Below are 18038 nucleotides of genomic sequence, written 5' to 3' on the forward strand. Positions count from 1 at the left end.
GTTAGGTTGGGCTAAAAGTAGATGCAAATAAACATGCGTAGACGATCGGCATGGCATATTAGAGGAAACGAAATGAGAAGTGCTATGCCTAAGGCAACGCTCCACCAGAGTAGCATGAAGTAAACATACATTTTTGCTTATTTGTAAAACTGGACCAGGACTGATATTACTGGCGGATTTGGTGAGTTAAATTGTCTTTATTGACAATAGTATTTTCGGGATAGTGTGTATTACAGCTATGCTCTATTTGTTTTAAAAAGCAAAAGTAATTACAGCCCTCCCCCGTTGTCAAATTGACTTTCTCTTTCAACAATGTAGCACTTTCTTTCTAAAGCGAACGGGTTACATGCCTCGGGATATAAAGTCTACCGAAAGAAATTCAGCAGATTGGCTCGTCTGGTTGTCAGCATGCAGCGTTTATGCCTATGCTCTGAGTACGACAATATATTTCGCCCACTCCATTATAGACAAGCCAATTTAATTTAATTAAACACCAATCTAGTTTATAATTACATATAATCACTGGGATGACTTGGCGTCAATATTAAACTCATAGGCTAGGCTACCTTTAAATGCAACAAAAAAAACGAAATAAATTCATACTTCCGTCTCCTCTGACGTCAGGTACAGCACGTGCTACAGGTGCTGCAGAGTGCAGACAGTTAGCCTAGCCATTCAATTGCTAATTGCAACCTTTGGGTGCGGTCACCGTCAGACTGTCAGTGTTGAGAATGAGCTCGGCACAGCAAATGTATCAGTATTAAATTAACTCATTCATGATGTAAAATAATAATACTTAATAGCCTGCACAAAATGAATAACTTAATTTCGAAACACATTCAACTATTTGATTTCATGCTCAATGAGGCTTCACATATATCCATGGGGATAATCCATTAAAAACGACTCTAAAACAACACTGACCTTGTACCAGTACCACTAAGTGAGCTTGCACTATGGTCAACCATTTCCACACTTTCAACAACAAGTCACATTAGTTGAAACAATGTCTCTACTGTTGCATGTCGTCACTGTCAATCAAAGGATGAAAAGCCACTGGTACCCAAGACCCTCTGACTCACACAGAGATTCATCACTCTCGAGAAGTGATTGAGTGGAAGAGAGATGGGAGACTGGAGCAGAAACCTGGGGACTCTCAGTGAAGATGCTCTCAGCAGGCTGGGAGAGATATTGGACAACTGCACCCGTGGATGGAGACAACTGGCAAACATTGTGAATGAGCATCCTCAATTCTGCTGCAGGTATAGAACAATATTAAGTACTGCTAATATTTAATTTATAAAGATAATCAAGTCTTTTTTATTTTGCATATGAATCCCCAAGTGATTGCAGTAAACAGTACTTATCCAGATCATTTTCATTGGTCCGCAGTGAGAATGAGCTTACAAGCTGCTCAGTACAGGTGCTGAGCCCTACTGGAAGCCCAGCTCGCTACCTCTTGGCCAGGCTGGCTGACCGCTCCTGTTCCCTGGCCTTCCTGCTCGGCTGTCTGAAGAAGATGGACAACCAGCATGCGGTCCAGTACCTGACTGCCACGGGTACACAGCCGTCAATACATTTGTTCAGTCTTTTCTGTCATTTCAAAAGTGGATGGGAGGATGGGAGTGATGTATATAAAAGCACCACAATCACAAAGTAGCTTCAAAAATTCTTGACAAGGGTGTGTGTGTGTGTGTGTGTGTGTGTGTGTGTGTGCGTGTATTGCAGTGATGGAAAACATTCATATCACCGTCCAGCCTCTGTCTCAGCAGGCTTTAGAAGGAGGCACGGTGGTCCTCGCCTGTAGGGCAGCCGGACCAGCAGGCCTCAGCTACCAGTGGTTCAGAGGAAAAGAACAGGTCAGTTCTCAGTTTTTTGTAAAATCTCCCTGTAACGACATACTCCAGTCAGCACCACACAAAGGGGGTGCTGCCGGAGTAGGTGTTTATTTAAAGACCAGGCAGGGATACCATAATACAAAGCTGTATTTGTTACTGTGATTTATTACTCGGATCATCTTTAATAACCTTTGAGATAAAAAAAAACCTGCCAGCAGCACTTAATAACAAGATAGCACTCAACATTTTATAACAGACAACTAAATTACATCGGGGCGCTCGAGTCTAAAACTATTGAGAGGTCAGTGTTTTTTCCTTTAAAATAACTAAAAGACATATGGCAACCAACTCAATCTGACTGCAGGGTGTGCTGGTGCCTGAGGTGAACTTTGTAAGGGAAGTGACGCAGCAATGATTAATAAACTAACGTGGGCCAGGTGGAAGTGATTAATAGTGTGGAGATGTTGATCTCACTTCCACAACCTGCATATAACATAACTAGAACTGTCCTTAAATAATATCATCAGTTCAAGGTCAGCTGTAACAAACAGATTCAGAAAAATGTCTATATTTTTTAAAAAGAGTTTAACTTCTTTGTGCAGCTGGCTAATACCTCTTATATTCTATGATCTTGTTGGGACCTGAATAGTGCTAAATCAAATGTATTCCATGGTGTGTTCTAGATACTGGGGGGGACTGGGAGTGCAGCTGACCTGGTCCTCTCTCCTCTGGGCCCAGTCCACCAGGGCCACTATATCTGTAGAGTGAACCATGGGGACAACTGCACCTTCTCACAGTGGGCTCACATTCAATTGAGTCGCTCTGAATTTTCAAGTCCAGGTATGTCTTGGTTTAATAAGCGTCTCTTCTGTTTTCAATTTGACCAACACTAGTCCCTTCACTTCACTATTCTTCTCTTCTACGCTCAACTCCGACCAATACTTTACATAGTCATTGACCCTCACAGATTCCACTCTCCTCAGCATTGTATTCTTGTCACCATGCTATCGGATGATGGGGTGACTGTTATTCTCTCAGGCTGCAGCAGTACTCTTTTCCCGGGGTCGAAGAGTGGTCTGTGTATCACCCGTCAGCCCCAGTCCCAGACCGTGACCGAGGGGGACTCTCTGTTCCTGGAGTGCCTTGCGGAGGCCAACCCCCCGGCCCAGTTTCACTGGTACCATAACATGAATGCCATGCAGCAGCAGAAGAGCAGTGTGCTCAGGGTAGGACCTTTATGAAAGGCTGGTCTTAACGCTTGAATGCTTGGTATTTCAAGGGCTACCTTAATATCTTCTTCTAAGAGTGTATATTAGCATCTAAGCTATAATGTATCAACAGATCCCTGCAGTGACCACAACACACAGAGGTCAATACAGCTGTAAAGTGTACAACCTATTCCATGAGACTTGGAGCAACCCAGTCCAAATTCACATCGGTAACAATTATATTACTATTAAAGTTGGCCTTTGATAGGTAACCAAATGTGTTACATATTAATACGTTTCTATTTCATAGGACCAAGCTCTTTGTCTGATGGTTCCTGGACAGAAGTTGACACAGGTAGTATTTTTCTTTCTACTTCCTCTTTTTGTTAATTATTATCTTTAAGCATCAGTGTAGCAATGGCAGTGTGTCTACTTTATATTCCCTACAGTGCCCCCCCCCAGACCTATTAGGCCCAAAGATAGTCTTTATGGTGAGTATGCAGACAAGTCTTACCAGAATACATATACACTTACTAATCTGTAAGTCTATCAAATCAGTAATATAATGCACGGTTCCATCAAGGTTACAATGTGCTGCAAGGGATCATTTGGTTTTGGATCACAATGGTGCTCTTCAAAAAAGCCATATGTCTTATCATCCACCATGCATGATGATGTAATGACTCTTTCTCCCGTTGTCCTTACAAAAGCCACAGACAAAGTTGCTCTCTTGATTGGCAATATGAACTACAGTCACCACATCCAGCTCTCTGCACCCATGGCTGATGTTCATGAATTGGCCAACCTGCTCAGGCAACTGGACTTCAAGGTGGTTTCCCTGCTGGACCTCAACTGGCAGGAGATGAACAGTGCAGTCACAGAGTTCCTCTTGCTGCTCGACAAGGGGGTCTACGGTCAGTCTGTTAGCCATTTTTGCCGGAAATGTGTTAAATGTGGTAAATCTCATGGGTCAAAGTCCAAGCCAACGTTTTTTTTTATCAAAAGTGACTTGAATTCTTGAAGACAATTTCACTCAAATGCTGGGCCTCAAAGACCTTTGCTGCTACACTATCCTGCAGTTCGGGCCCAGTCTACTGAGGGATTAAATTGAAATGACTTTAACTTTAACATTGTCCCTTCTACCTGCCTGTTTGCAGGCCTGCTGTACTTTGCTGGTCATGGTTATGAGAACTATGGCAACAGCTTTATGGTTCCCATCGACGCCCCAGCCTCGTATACCTCTGATCACTGCCTGTGTGTGCAGAGTGTCCTTCAGAGGATGCAAGAGAGAGAGACCGGACTCAATGTCTTTCTGTTGGATATGTGTCGCAAAAGGTAAAAGAAAGGCTAGGGCTTTGAGTTATAGTTGATTAAGTCGGTTGTATGTGCGCAATACATTTTTGCTATTGTACTTGTATTTAAGTTTGTGATGGGAGAAAATATGTAGACTTTTTTTTCTCTGCTTAGAAATCCAAATGATGATGTGATCCCACATTCGGGGCCGATAAAGGTGACAGCAAATATTGTGTTTGGTTATGCTACGTAAGTTTCTTGATACTATTTTTCCTATCATGGCACTTTTAACTTTTTCTAGTTGAGAAGAATTTTAGCCTGAACGACTTTACAATCTGTATACATCATATGACTGTGTCTCCCAGTTTCTCTCTCTCATACTTGGCTGTTGATATTTAGGTGTGTCGATGCAGAAGCATACGAAGTGAAGGAAGACAACCTCAATAACGGCATCTTCATAAGTTTCCTCAAGCAGCGTGTCTGTGAAGACGAGAAGGTCACTGTGATGCTCGACAGAGTGGCAGAAGGTATCATGACTTTCAAAAAACAATTTGCAACTCTCCTAGTGTTCAAGTTATACAAACAAATTATTTATTCATACAACCAACACTTTTTATCCTGTCTGACTGTCCTGCTTACGCCTACCTATGCTCCCTCTACCTCTGCTAGATATGGGCCGGTGTGAGCTGATGCGAGGCATACAGGCCCTGGAGCTCCGGAGTAACCTCTCAGAGCGCCGTGCTCTCACAGACCGCATCCAGAGCAAGGAGAGCTCCACAGACCACTCGGCACGAAACCTCCAGTGGGCCATTGCACACGGTATGCTCTGTGAACGCAGAGATATTCAGGTCTTTTTCAATGCAGATAGATATAGGTAGGATATCTCGGTAACTCCACCTGTTGCGGATCTTGGTTTCCAGCCCGGGCTCTGGGCTGTCTCCCCCTAGAAGTTCTGCTATAGCATAGACTGCTGGACCACTGCATCAGAAGTTCTGCAATAACATAGTACAGCTCTGAGATGCGTCCCAATGAGATTCAGGATTTCATGTTGTGTCTCTGCCCTCTATATAGTTCTGCCAAAAAGTCGCACGCTGCACTTTGAGTGTGGAGTCCAGGTGCAGATTGGATTCGCTGCAGAATTTTCCAACATCATGATCATCTACACACGGATCTTGGAGAAACCTAAGGAAATCATGTCCTGTTCTGCTGAGCTCATTGATTTCCCAGAGGAGGTTTGTTCATATTTCATACTGACTAGAATCGAGAGGAGTTTTTTTTTTTTGCAGTGCTCTATGAAATACAGAGCATAAATGTGATAACCGTGATAAAGGGGTTGCTTGTGAAATTGTGATAAAGTGCAATTGAACTAATTCAGGAACAATCCTATGTCTTCACACTATACCTTCTTGGCAGGGTGTGGACCTCGATATTAAGAAGAGTAATCAGGAGAGCATTTTGGAAGCCGGAAATTTACTTCCAATCATGGAAAGTCTGCCTCCACCGCAGAGCCCGGGACTGTACACACGCCTGAAAAGCCTACAGAGACTCAAGGTCAGAAAAAAACCACCACGAGTAGTACATGTTCTATTTTCAGACAATGAATAAAGGAAAATCCACATAGGAAGTACAATTTGGTACGTTTCAGAGACACATAAGCAGACGGGGTCTGGATGGTCTAGTAGTGGCTAGGGGGGTTTTGACTCCTGGCTGACATGTACCGGGTTCGATACCCATTGCCCACAGCCTATGGGGGTCTCCTTGAACAAGATGCCTTGCTCCTACTTGCTTCCTAATGACAAGTTGCTTTGGACAAAAGCAACTCCTAAAAGGAGTAAATGGCGTACTTATGTGCATGTTATCAACATTTTTGCTTCATTGTGTCCTCCATAGAAAGAGCTCACGTTTACCGTGTGTCTTCATTACCGCTACTCAAACATGGACGACGAGGAGGTCCAGGACATGCAAAGCGTCACAGTGGGCAAACCACTGGTGTCCAAACTGAACCTCCACGAACCTCGCATGCCTCGGCCCTCCTCTTCAGACCTTCCCTCCTTCAACGCTCCAGAGACTTCCATGTATGCAGAGGACCTTGGCCCAGATTTTCCAGCCTCGGAGACGTCTTCTATCGGCTCAGCGTTGACGACCTCCTATTATTCACAGGCAACCCGGGAGCAGTCAAGGTCATACTCCCCAGCCACTCAGAGAGTCAATTTACCAGAGGAGAATGCTGAGCTGATGGAGTGCGCCCCACAACCTCTTATCGCCAGTAAAAGCTTGACCCAAAGTCACATAACTCAAGAGCCATGCAGCTTTAGCGATAAAAACAACTTCCATACTTATTAAAGCCCTTTGAATAACCACTATGTCTGATACTGAGCTATACAAATAAATTTGACTTTGACTATGACTTATTAAGAGGAACCAATTCATGGCTATCAAGAGCTGGATTAGATACTTAGAACTTGTGTATTTATTATCAGGGTCTATTTGAGGTGCAGGTCAGAATTAAATCGAAATAAATGTTTATTTGGCATTAACTTTTGCATTAAAAGCTAATTAGTGTCTCGTTTTGGTTTCTCACCATGTAATTGTTTTTTACTTGTCATAAATGAACTAGATATCTATGAGATGTCTATGATATCCTCTTACAATTAAGTGTTTCTTTACATGCCATTTATTTAATGAATTGTTAAAACCATGTTTGGGTACAAGTGTCAAAGGACATACAAATGTGGTTCCTTTCAGTTGTATAATGTTTTCTAACAGATGTCAGTTTTGTTGCGTATATAACTAGCCGAATGAATGCAGTCCGTCAATACAGCGCATGCGCATCATTGTCGGCTGCTAGCAATCGCCATTTTGTGGAGCATTTATCTGGGAATACACAGATATTTATGATTTTTTTCACATTAGGGTACAGTGTTACTATCGTACGTGAAATAAACACTTAGGTTCTCAACCATGGCTGACTCGTCGTCGGAAATTGATGTTCCAGAAGGTTGCGAAGTTCGCAAATTATCTGAGTTGAGAGTTATCGGTTTGAAGGCCGAATTGAAGAAACGAAACCTAGACACTACAGGCATCAAAAGCGTCCTTTCGGAGCGTTTGAAAAAGGTATTTAAAAACTGACCGTTAGCATTAAGCTTAATTTTACATCAAACGTTTACCAGCTAAAAATGTTGCTGTGTTGAAGGGTATTTTAATGCTTTGCAGCTAGGCCTGCGCTCATTCAACGTGGTAGCGCTTTGCTAACTAGCAACTGTACAAGGCAATTTAACCCAAACATTACATTCTCACGATAAATTTCATGTCAGGCTTCTAAAGGTGTGTGTGTGTGTGTGTGTGTGTGTGTGTGTGTGTGTGTGTGTGTGTGTGTGTGTGTGTGTGTGTGTGTGTGTGTGTGTGTGTTTGTCCCCAATAGGCCATTGAGGATGAAGGTGGAAATCCAGAGGAGATTAATGTGGCTGCTGAGTCAACTTTGAAGAAGACCCCTAAACGGGCCTCAAAAGGTGAAAAAAAATCAAAAAACTCTCTAAATGTAAAAATATGCATTTATTTAGCTTCTGAGACAGCAGTAGAGTAACTTAAATCCATGCATATCATTAGCAGATGCCAGGCTGGACAGCGAAGAACGAGAAGAAACCATGATGGGAGAAGATTCCCATGATGATGGGCAGGTGAGCTTTCTGCCGAAATTAAAGTCAACATACTGGGTCCAATTATTTCAAAGAAGACTACTAGAAATCACGCTTTTTAAAACCAGGAGGGAAATTCAGGTTAAAAATAAGAGCAGCAAATAGCCCCAAACATGGAAGTCAAGGTTCAAGCCATATGTCACATTTTAAAGCTGGATTTAATAGGCCTATAAATTCTTCAAATGATTTTACTTCCAACAGTACCTGGATACCTTGTAAACATTGATAATCAACATGTTAATCCATGTATTGGTAAATGAACTGACTACGCCATGAAAGCACTCTTCTTGCTTTCCAGATGGCTATTGATGACCTTGTTGATTCGGTTTTTTCACGTTGTCTCTGTGTTTTCTTCATTGTCTTGTTTTTCTTCCCCAACAGGATGAACATGAGAACATGCAGGACATGAGCATCTTCGACATGAGCGTTGTAGACGAGGCGGACAATGATAATGGAATACCAGCGGAGGTGGACGAGGACCAAATGCAGGACTCTGAGGAGCTCTGCGACGAAGATGAGTTATTGCAGGACACTGTGGAACAAGACAAGGAGAAGATGGGGTTGGACGATGCATCTCCAACTGATGAAGTGAGTCTGATGGATGTTTGATCTATTTCCTTAGTTGATTTGTGTTAGGGCAGTGCAATTATTTGAAATTTGATCGTGATTTCGATTTTCGGGTCAAACTATCTCCCAACGAATATAATCGAGTTGAAACGATTTTTATCATTTCTTTTGCTGCATCCAGCTAGATACATGTTTGTACATTACTTTCAATTTTAACATTTTCTGTTCTACATTTTTTGGAGAGAAATGCTGAATAAATCCATCATGTTTTCAAACTCAAAAATAATCGTGATTTCAATATTAACAATATTTTCCCCATAATCCAGGAGCCCTAATTTGTGTATGCCCTCCCAACAGTTTCCCTACTACTTCTCTGTCATTGTTGAAGATATTGGTGGTCATAATGCTTTTCTTTCATTTGCTGTTTACATAGAAGTCCGTGTCTGAGCTGCTGGATATTGACATGACAAGCACATCTCCTAATATGGTAAGTGCCTCTTAAATGAACAGAGATGATTTTGACCTTTGATACCCAAGATTTTCCATGGTTGTATCAGTCTACACAAGTGTTTTGTTGATACTGTAAATAATGCCTAAATATTGACACATAATTACAAATTTAAGCTTTTCTGAATTGACTGAAGGATATGAGTACAGATTTAAAGAAACTTCCAAAATCAACTAATACTAATGAAATAATGATATTGTTTTAGGCTCCGGAACCAGACGTAGATGACCCCAAGGAGGAAACAGGTACTGTTCATAAGGTGTTAAAATCTCGCAAAGACCAATCTTCTTGATAGTGATGAACTTGGATTTCAGTCCTTTTTAAGATTACTTTTAAAAAAAAAAAGGGAGACTGGAAACCCAAAGGAAGTTGCTGGCTACGTGTTGAAAGCTAATTAACCCTAGTTGTTGCATGTACTTTATAAAACGATTCAAAGGTTTTAATTGTGATGGCTGCGGTTAATGGTCGGACACACGTAGGCAGCAATAGAACTTGCAGATCAGGGTAGACTTAGCTAACGCAGGTGACCTCAGGGTTTCCAGGTTGCCACATGAAGACTCCCCCGAAGAAGGACATTTTACGACTGAATGCTATGTTGGACCTGAAAGCTTTTGGACTTGAGACGAAACTCGTCAATGCAAAGTGGACCTCAAGCAAGGCAGACAATGGAAGACAACAGACCCTCCTTCACACGGCAGCCGCTGCTGTCCCTGCTGGTCTTGTGGCTCTTTTCAGCACAGAACTCTTTTCTCCTTTGGACCAGGTGTTGTTGTTCATGTACGTTGTTCAACTTGAGTCAAGGTAGTCCTTAGCTGCTTGGTGGTCCCCTGTCCTTTGGGTTCCCTTCCAGTCTCTCCTTAGGGTGTGCCCCCCCCCCCCCCCCCACCTTTTGTTAATGACCAGAGCACAAGGGTCATGATGACGTTCCTAATCCAGGCCTTGCCAGTTCCTCGTTAACCATTGCTGTGTTTCAGAAGTGATTAAACTCTGCCATTCTATTCCTGTTAAATCCGTAGAAAATGAAAAAGTAGCCGGGTCTTGTTTATCTGAGCCACTTAACGAAGATCCCCAAGAGAGCCATGAGGAGACCCCTGAAGAAGAGCCAGCCGGACCCCCGGGAGGACAAGACGATGCGTGCGACGACACTGCCAGGACCGACGAGGCCACCCCCGGGCAGGTGGCGGGGGACACAGAGGTCACAGAGACTGATGTTGAGGGGGTTGGGGACAGTCACGTTGTCCTGGGACAGACAGTCGATGCGCAGAGCGAAAGCACTCAGGCCGTTAGTGTAAACGAACAGGGGGCCGCGGGCGAAACGGTTGGTTCAGAAATGGGGTCTAAGAAGGGTGAGGAGGAAGAGAAGAAGACTGAAGAGAACGCTTCAGCAGATGCGTCCTCTGCAGCCAAAGAGTCCTCTACTGTAGAGGGCGATGATCAGAAAAAGAGGTTTGTTGCTTTCCGTCTACTAGACACCAAAATGGTTATCTCTGTTGCATTGGCTCCTTTGTGCTAGCAAAAAGTTTGGATGCTCTTTTCCAAGGTAAAACAAAAAAAAGGTTTGCGCATTTGTCTCAAGTTTTGTTTCCCAACACTGACTTATCTCACATAACTTCCCATTAATGTTTAACTGGGATCGTCTTTGGCCTTACCATCACCCATTCTTGTTAAATCACTGCACTATGTGCATGATCGCTTTAATCACTCAAGTTTGGTACATTACTGTAAAACACGTAAGTATGAACATAAATGTGTTTTTGAACCTGATCCGAGGCATTCTCAGTGTTTATCGTTATTTTTCCTTTGTCTCTAGTTCTGAGGAGAAAGAGGCAAACACCGAGGCAAAAGACGAAAAGGGTGGGTATTAAATTCATGCGTAATTTTTGTTCTTCGGAACCCATTACGTGTTTGCTCACCTCTATCCGGCTGTCTGCGCAGCTGCTGCTGGAGCTAATGTTGCAGCAGGGGCTAGCAGGAACCTCTGGGTCAGCGGCCTCTCCTCCACGACCAGAGCGACTGATCTGAAGACCCTCTTCAGCAAGTATGGCAAGGTCAGTCCACGCTTCTCCTCTCCTCATAGGTATTTCTCTCCGGTGTGGTTTTGACCGATGTTGCCCTTATCAAACCGTGCTAGTAACGGTCATTGTTATTTGGTCGGCGCTGCCGTCCAAAGCGTCCTGCAATACGACCGCATACATTTTCTTGCCATGGGTCTCCCTGGTGTGGGTCGAACCCCATACCTTCTTGCCTCTAGACGGGACCACTTACCCCCCCGTGTCCTCACCCCCCCCCCTTCAGGTGGTCGGGGCCAAGGTGGTGACCAACGCCAAGAGCCCTGGAGCCCGCTGCTATGGCTTCGTCACCATGTCCTCCAGCGACGAGGCCACCAGTTGCATCACCCACCTGCACCGGACGGAGCTGCATGGGAAGATGATCTCCGTGGAGCGGGTGAGCTCCACGTCCTACGCCTACAACTCCAGTCCATTCCGTTGTACCCCGAAATAACACTCAGGGTCTACTTGATCTTCTGTTACTGAATGTGATCTATTATTAGACATCACTACGTTGTTAAATATAACCTCTGGTGGTTGCAGGCGAAAAATGAGCCTGCAGGGAAGAAGCCAGCTGACCCCAAGAGTGCTGTCGCTGAGAGACGTAATTCCACAGACTCCAGGTGAGGTCAAACGGCTCTTATGTAATACAGTATTGTAGAAGGGCCCTTTTAGCGTTCCTGAAGAACGTTGGCATCCCCACACATTCGAGAACCTCACAACTGCCCTCGAAACCCACTTAACATTGACAGCTTTCTCTGGGTTTAATGCCACGTCTGGTCTAATCCGCCCTTCATTATGTGTCCAGGTCCGAGGGCAAAGACGAGAAGTCGGAGGGTGAAGGGAAAGATGGCAAAGGTGAGGCACCGACACCGTTACCCCAGGTTACTCGCTCCCGGGTTATATAAACAGAATGGCAGCCCTTATTCTCATGAGCTTTACTAACGAGTTGTGTTTGTTCTTCCCATAGGTCAAGAGAGGACGGTAGTAATGGACAAATCTAAAGGAGAACCAGTCATCAGCGTAAAGGCTAAAAGCAAAAGCAAGGAGCGTGTAAGTATAGGTCTCAATTTACCCAACGGCTGCGGACCCCATTAACCAACAATACCCCCTACTCTACATATAAGGGCCTTCTCCCCTTATGTGGCAAGGCTTTCATTTAGACACTTTTCACTGTAACTGGGATGTCCATGGGATCAGATGAAATGGCCCATTTTGTTTAATCTCCCCCCACGCGCCTCCTCCTCCTCTTGCCCCTCTCCAGAGCTCCAAGAGCCGTGACCGCAAGTCCATCAGCAAGGAGAAGAAGGACATCCTGTCCTTTGACCAGATCAAGGAGCAGCGAGAGAGGGAGCGCCAGAGACAGCGGGAGAGGGAGATCCGAGAGGTCGAGAGGCGCCGGCACACAGGGTAATGAAGGAAAAAACACTTTCACATTATTATTATTATTATTCATAATGGAATAATGATATTATAAAATTGCCATTGCACAAAATGTTTGTACTTTGTTGTTCAAATATTGTCTTCCGTATGCATGTTGAACTAGGGAGGCTAACCTTTCTCCGTCGGGGCCGTTTAGCGACCGTGATCGGGACGGTCGCACCGAGCGCGAGCGCATCCGTCAGTTCCGCGAGCGGGAGGAACGGGAGCACCTGATCCGCAAGAGAAACTGGCTTGAGGTACGCCCCCCCTCATCGGTATTCGTATATTTTAATATCAATGTACTTTTGAGTCGTACGTACTTTAAACGTGGTCCAATCTATGTAACGTAAATTACAATTAGTCTTAGTGTTTGCCGCGTGAGTGTTTGCCGCGTGAGTGTTTGCCGCGTGAGTGTTTGCCGCGTGAGTGTTTGCCGCGTGAGTGTTTGCCGCGTGAGTGTTTGCCGCGTGAGTGTTTGCGGCGTGAGTGTTTGCCGCGTGAGTGTTTGCCGCGTGAGTGTTTGCCGCGTGAGTGTTTGCCGCGTGAGTGTTTGCGGCGTGAGTGTTTGCCGCGTGAGTGTTTGCCGCGTGAGTGTTTGCCGCGTGAGTTCCGGTCACCCCTCGCTGAGTGACGTCACGCGGTGTGTCTCCTCCTCCCAGGTGGAGAAGCAGCGTCTGGACGCCGACCGCATGGAGCGGCAGTTCCTGGAGCGGGAGCGGCAGCGCATTGAGTTTGAGCGCCGGCGGGAGCAGGAGCGGATCCAGCGGGAGCGCGACGAGCTGCGCCGGCAGCAGGAGCAGCTGCGCTTCGAGCAGGAGCGCCGCTCCACCAAGAGGCCCTACGACATGGACGGCAGGTGAGCCCGGCAGAGCAAGGTGTCTCACCCCCGCCAGGGGACCGCCAGCCCGGGGACCGTCCTGGTCACAGGACCGCACTTTCGGTGTCGCTACAGCCCGCCCACACCGATGGGCAGAAATGTGGATGTAATCTGGGCCAATAAGGGAAAAACAACACCGTTCACAACACCGCTGGCGAAACAGTAATGGCATCTCTCAAGGCAGCCAGTGGTGACGTTAACATTAGCAGAGTCAGCAAAGTTATTGCAGAAATAGACTAACAACTATTACACAAGAACAAAGAGTGGCTTGGAGAAAGATTCTTTAAAATCCATTCGTGTGGTTTTAGTTGAAGGTTTCCTTCTATTGGAAGAAAAAAATCTTGTACAAATTGGTTCTACTTTTGAGTTAAATGCTCATGTTTGAACCACAGGGGAGGTAGTTTTGTATGCTAGAATAAAATTTAATGTATATTGTCGTATCAGTGCACAAAATTAACTTTCTTGTACTATGCTGTGTTTAGAACATTGAGGTCGGTGACTTTACGTTTTGTGAGGCGTTTGGTAGTGTTGACTGGGAAAACCCCCAAAACAATAGATCACTTCTGCAAGGGTAAATGTAACTCTGATGCAAGTGAAAATGTCTTGTGGCCCGATGGCAGGAAGGACGACTGGGCCGAGAAACGCATGAACATGGACGACCGCTACAACCGCTCGGACACCAGCCGCCCGGAGCGCTACCAAGACTTCGACCACCGGGACCGCAGCCGTTACCAGGACAACGGCATGGCTGACAGGCGAGACAACTCGCGTGCCATTGGCGGAGACAGAGACGGCCCGGTGAGAGGTCGACTCAGTACAACACTGTTGTCTAGAGCTGGCAAATTCACATTTCTATTCCTGTTGTCTTACAATGGCTATATTTGTAAATGGATTTTAGTTTTGGGACATGAAGGTAGTTGTCAACATTGTTTTTATGCCCGCCCATCTCCCGTTTGCAGCACTTTACAGACCGGTCGGATCGAAACACAGGAGGCAGAGAAGGGAGAGACAGCTGGAGCGGAGGATACGACAAGCGAATTAACCCCAGGTAAGTCCCTGGCTGGCAGGCTTTGACCGGCTCTGGTAAGCCCCAGAACCATCAACCACCACCAGTCTGGACCCTGTCGTCCATTGTTCTCATGTCTTACCGTCCCCTTGGTTCCAGGGAGGGAGCACGCGACTGGGACTCGGGTCGGAAGATGGACAATGACAGAACATGGCAAAGTAAGAACTGTTGTGAATGACTCAAGTTTCACTGCTGTTTGGTAACGTCGATATTATGTGCTACATAAACTCACTTGAGTAGATCTAGCGCTAGGGTTGTGTTCGAGAGGAAAGTGAAGCCGTACCGAGCTACACAACACAAATGATGGTGTGTGACTCTGTTGGATGTATGACTGATTCGTTGCAGATCGAGATGGTGCAATCCCTGGACAGTCCCACATGGCACGGGGGGGAATGGCTAGGTAAGGACTAGCACGACTCTTAGAGAAGCAGTGTTTTGTTTTTTTAAAAAAAGCCCTTGGCTGATACCAAAGCACTAGATTAGGATTTAAGAGATATAGCCGAACATAAATCAGCCTTATTTTTAATCGTGTGTGTGTGTGTGTGTGTGTGTGTGTGTGTGTGTGTGTGTGTGTGTGTGTGTGTGTGTGTGTGTGTGTGTGTGTGTGTGTGTGTGTGTGTGTGTGTGTGTGTGTGTGTGTGTGTGTCCGCGTCCGCCCACTTTCCCAGCCGTGGGGGCTACATCAACACAGGCACCTCCCATTCTCTCTCCGGCGCTCTGAACCGACAGAACCAGATGATGCAGGGCAGCGGTCTCCAGAGCGGGGCCTTCGGACGCCGCTACTAACCACAGACGAGGGGCCGTCTCACGGGGAGAGCGCGCATGTTGGACCCTCTTTCTACTCTCAAAGATGAGCATTTAGTTTTCCCGTCAGCAAGCGAAGACTTGATATTCATGTTTGTTTTCTATCATTATTTTCCGCGCGTGTTTACAAGGAGGCCGTGGTGTGCGGTTCACGCTGGGAACCTTCCTGTTTGAAGGGCTTCCCTGTGCCTCCCGACCCGTTGGTCCTTATGTTGAGTAAGCTCGGCCACATGTCTCTGGTCAGCTCTGGTTTTGTTTTCAGTATTCTTTGGGCTCATGTTTGTTCCAAGGAAAGATGTCAACTGCTTTTTTTTTTTAATTACGTTGTTTATCTCTCTCAAAGTTCTGTTTTTAAGTATCTTTTCTGTGCGACTTTCTGTAAGATATTGAAAGGTGGATTTTGACAGTTTTAAAATATTTTTCTCATCGCCGATTCATAGCAGGTGCTTGTTACACTAATTTCTTTTGACATTTTATTTTATTTTGGCATTCATACACGCTTTCTTGAGGGTATTGCTGGACTTAATCTGTGGTAAATGTATCGTGTTGTCCTTTTGACTCCAATTTTCTGTATGAACAACAATGTATTTGTTTTTGTATATAAAGACTTGCTCTCTTAATTGCTATTGCTACTTCTGCTCAGTTCCCTGGTTTTCTACCACACTCACCAGACATATAACCTTGGTGAAGTAGTATCAAGTGAGAGGCAGAATATATATAGGATTATGTTGCCACATTAAACAATGCATATTTTACATTAATCTTTTGTATTGGATCGACTGCTTATGTTTATTGGCCGTACAAATGTTTTGCTGGAGCGTTGCTTTAATGACTGACATTCTTCTTTTTTGTGGTCACACTGGCCAGCCGGATCCTACACAGTTCCTCCTTGCTGTGTGGGAATCTGAGTTGTAGACTGCCTTAAGCACAATATTATGAAAAACTCTAGGTCTATTCACCTTATTTTCATACAAAGTATCGGTTTGGTAATACAGTTCTACTTATTGCTCTTTTCACTTATCTAGATACTTCTAGAAAGGGAAAGTAACTCCAATTTCACTTCTCCAACTCGTTCAATGTTGTTCCTTAAGTTGTTCCTCTTTCGCATGGTCTATGGTCTGTTGTCCTAGCAACAGTGGATGGGGTGCATGTCAAATCCACAGGAAACATATGTAGAATAAGTCAATTAAAATAAATTTGAGGCAACCATTTGAACATTTTGCTAACTTTATTTTCCTGACAAGTATTGGAAAATCGTACAATCTAGGTTTCTGGTAGCTGGCCTACCCAGTCAGCCTTTAAAAAGATGGATAAATATTGAACTTAACTATTAGTAAAGTCTTCCATAACACTTTTTCATAAGTTAGATCACAACATTTATGGATAAAAAAGTTAACTCGAACTTGTGCACGCCACGTTGTCAGAATATACAAAGCCACCAGGGGGAGGAAGAGCCTCAAATACACCGTATTCTAGCGCAACTGGATCTGGAGACAGCGCTAGTATCCAACGGAAGAGATAAAAGATTGCAGATATTGTAAGTATATAAACAACACATTCCATTATGCCAGAACGATACATTGAAAGGAATAAACAAATCCAAATTCTAGATTTAGAAATGAAAAAGCGGAAAATTTCCATTAAGAGTAATGTATTTGGGGTGCAAAACATCTGTGACAAGGTCATGTAACCTATTAGGCTCCTCTAACATCCTGGACCAGATGTAGAAGAACACACACATACCAGCACCAGTCCGGGGCTGTGGGACCAATGGGGAGTGGGAGGGAGGTCTCAGGCCTAAACCAGAGAAAAGGCTATGAGCTGCATTATGCTAGGGGTCATTTAAACCCAGCAAAGAGCATGAACTCATGGAACGGCTTACAGATGTGCAGCGCCATGGTGTAACCTGCTGTGTCATGTGTTTACACCCGATTCCAGACATTTGTAAGGAATATAAAACAGTTTATTTATTCTGCTCCTCATCCCTGCCATTAGAAGTCAAAATCTTTCCAAATCATCCCTCTCGCTAATATTATTCTGCCCTTAACACCTCCACTGGTAGGGTTAGGGTTATGTGGAAGAGTGATATCTGGCTAGGCCAGGAGAAAGGGATCCCACAGGTGATTTATTGAATTTATTTTGAAACTTTAACAGGAATATTTATGCTCTGTTTAAATTACAGTGACTGTAAAGTGGATGCAGGTGTGTGCGTGTGTTTGCGTGTGTGTCTGTGTGTGTGTGTGTGTTGGCCCCTGACACCATGGGTAGATCATGGGTATATTCTGCTGTATTAAGAGGCCTCTTAATACAGCAGAAAGCAAACAAAGCTGATACAACATCCTCATTTTGTTTATATGAATTCTGGCCACAGTTGAGCAAACACGCACACACACATGCAGAGACTTAAACACACACACACACACAAACAAACACACACACACACACCTGCAGGGATAAGAAGGGAGGAGAGGCATGCTGGTAGCCAGGTTGACTCTAAGATAGATTGAAAGACAAATGGACAGGCAGTTAGACAAAAAGCCATAACTGTCCCAAAATTCCAGGTCAGTGTGTCTTTTTTTTCAGACTAGCATCAAAAACCCACATATTGTATACAGATGCATTTTGAGTGTGTGCCTCTATGCAAACTTTTGTGGCTTGGAGGCTAAAGTGAAACCTGAATCAACAGCCACCACAGATTTGGTTAAACATTGG

The 18038-nt window shown here is 44.6% G+C and overlaps 2 protein-coding genes across 4 annotated transcripts; both read left to right on the forward strand.

Moving 5' to 3' along the window:
- The first annotated feature begins 72 nt into the window (after positions 1–72).
- malt2 (MALT paracaspase 2) lies at positions 73–6691 on the forward strand. The gene is made up of 17 exons (XM_079739539.1): positions 73–181; positions 1045–1262; positions 1393–1559; positions 1729–1859; positions 2522–2678; positions 2877–3064; positions 3180–3276; positions 3357–3401; positions 3496–3537; positions 3757–3960; positions 4204–4381; positions 4514–4588; positions 4739–4866; positions 5009–5158; positions 5411–5571; positions 5753–5890; positions 6230–6691. The coding sequence occupies exons 2-17, from the start codon at positions 1126–1128 to the stop codon at positions 6680–6682; spliced, it is 2451 nt and encodes an 816-aa protein (XP_079595665.1). The 5' UTR covers positions 73–181; positions 1045–1125; the 3' UTR covers positions 6683–6691.
- A 467-nt stretch (positions 6692–7158) lies between these two features.
- Positions 7159–16541, forward strand: safb (scaffold attachment factor B). Of its 3 annotated transcripts, none has more exons than XM_079739536.1 (21): positions 7159–7453; positions 7761–7848; positions 7946–8016; positions 8416–8622; positions 9035–9088; positions 9315–9354; positions 10126–10555; positions 10920–10963; positions 11045–11157; positions 11405–11554; positions 11701–11780; positions 11966–12015; positions 12128–12210; positions 12422–12567; positions 12704–12836; positions 13239–13435; positions 14077–14254; positions 14416–14504; positions 14622–14680; positions 14868–14922; positions 15191–16541. In XM_079739536.1, exons 1-21 carry the CDS (start codon positions 7301–7303, stop codon positions 15306–15308), a joined length of 2538 nt encoding a protein of 845 aa, XP_079595662.1. In that variant the 5' UTR covers positions 7159–7300; the 3' UTR covers positions 15309–16541. The 3 variants fall into 3 exon arrangements, with proteins under 3 accessions (XP_079595662.1, XP_079595664.1, XP_079595663.1); XM_079739538.1 differs by having other exon boundaries at positions 12737–12836; XM_079739537.1 differs by having other exon boundaries at positions 7949–8016.
- Positions 16542–18038: the final 1497 nt, after the last annotated feature.

The sequence above is a fragment of the Pollachius pollachius genome (assembly GCF_949987615.1).
Source record: "Pollachius pollachius genome assembly, chromosome: 7".
NCBI classification, from domain to species: Eukaryota; Metazoa; Chordata; class Actinopteri; order Gadiformes; family Gadidae; genus Pollachius; species Pollachius pollachius.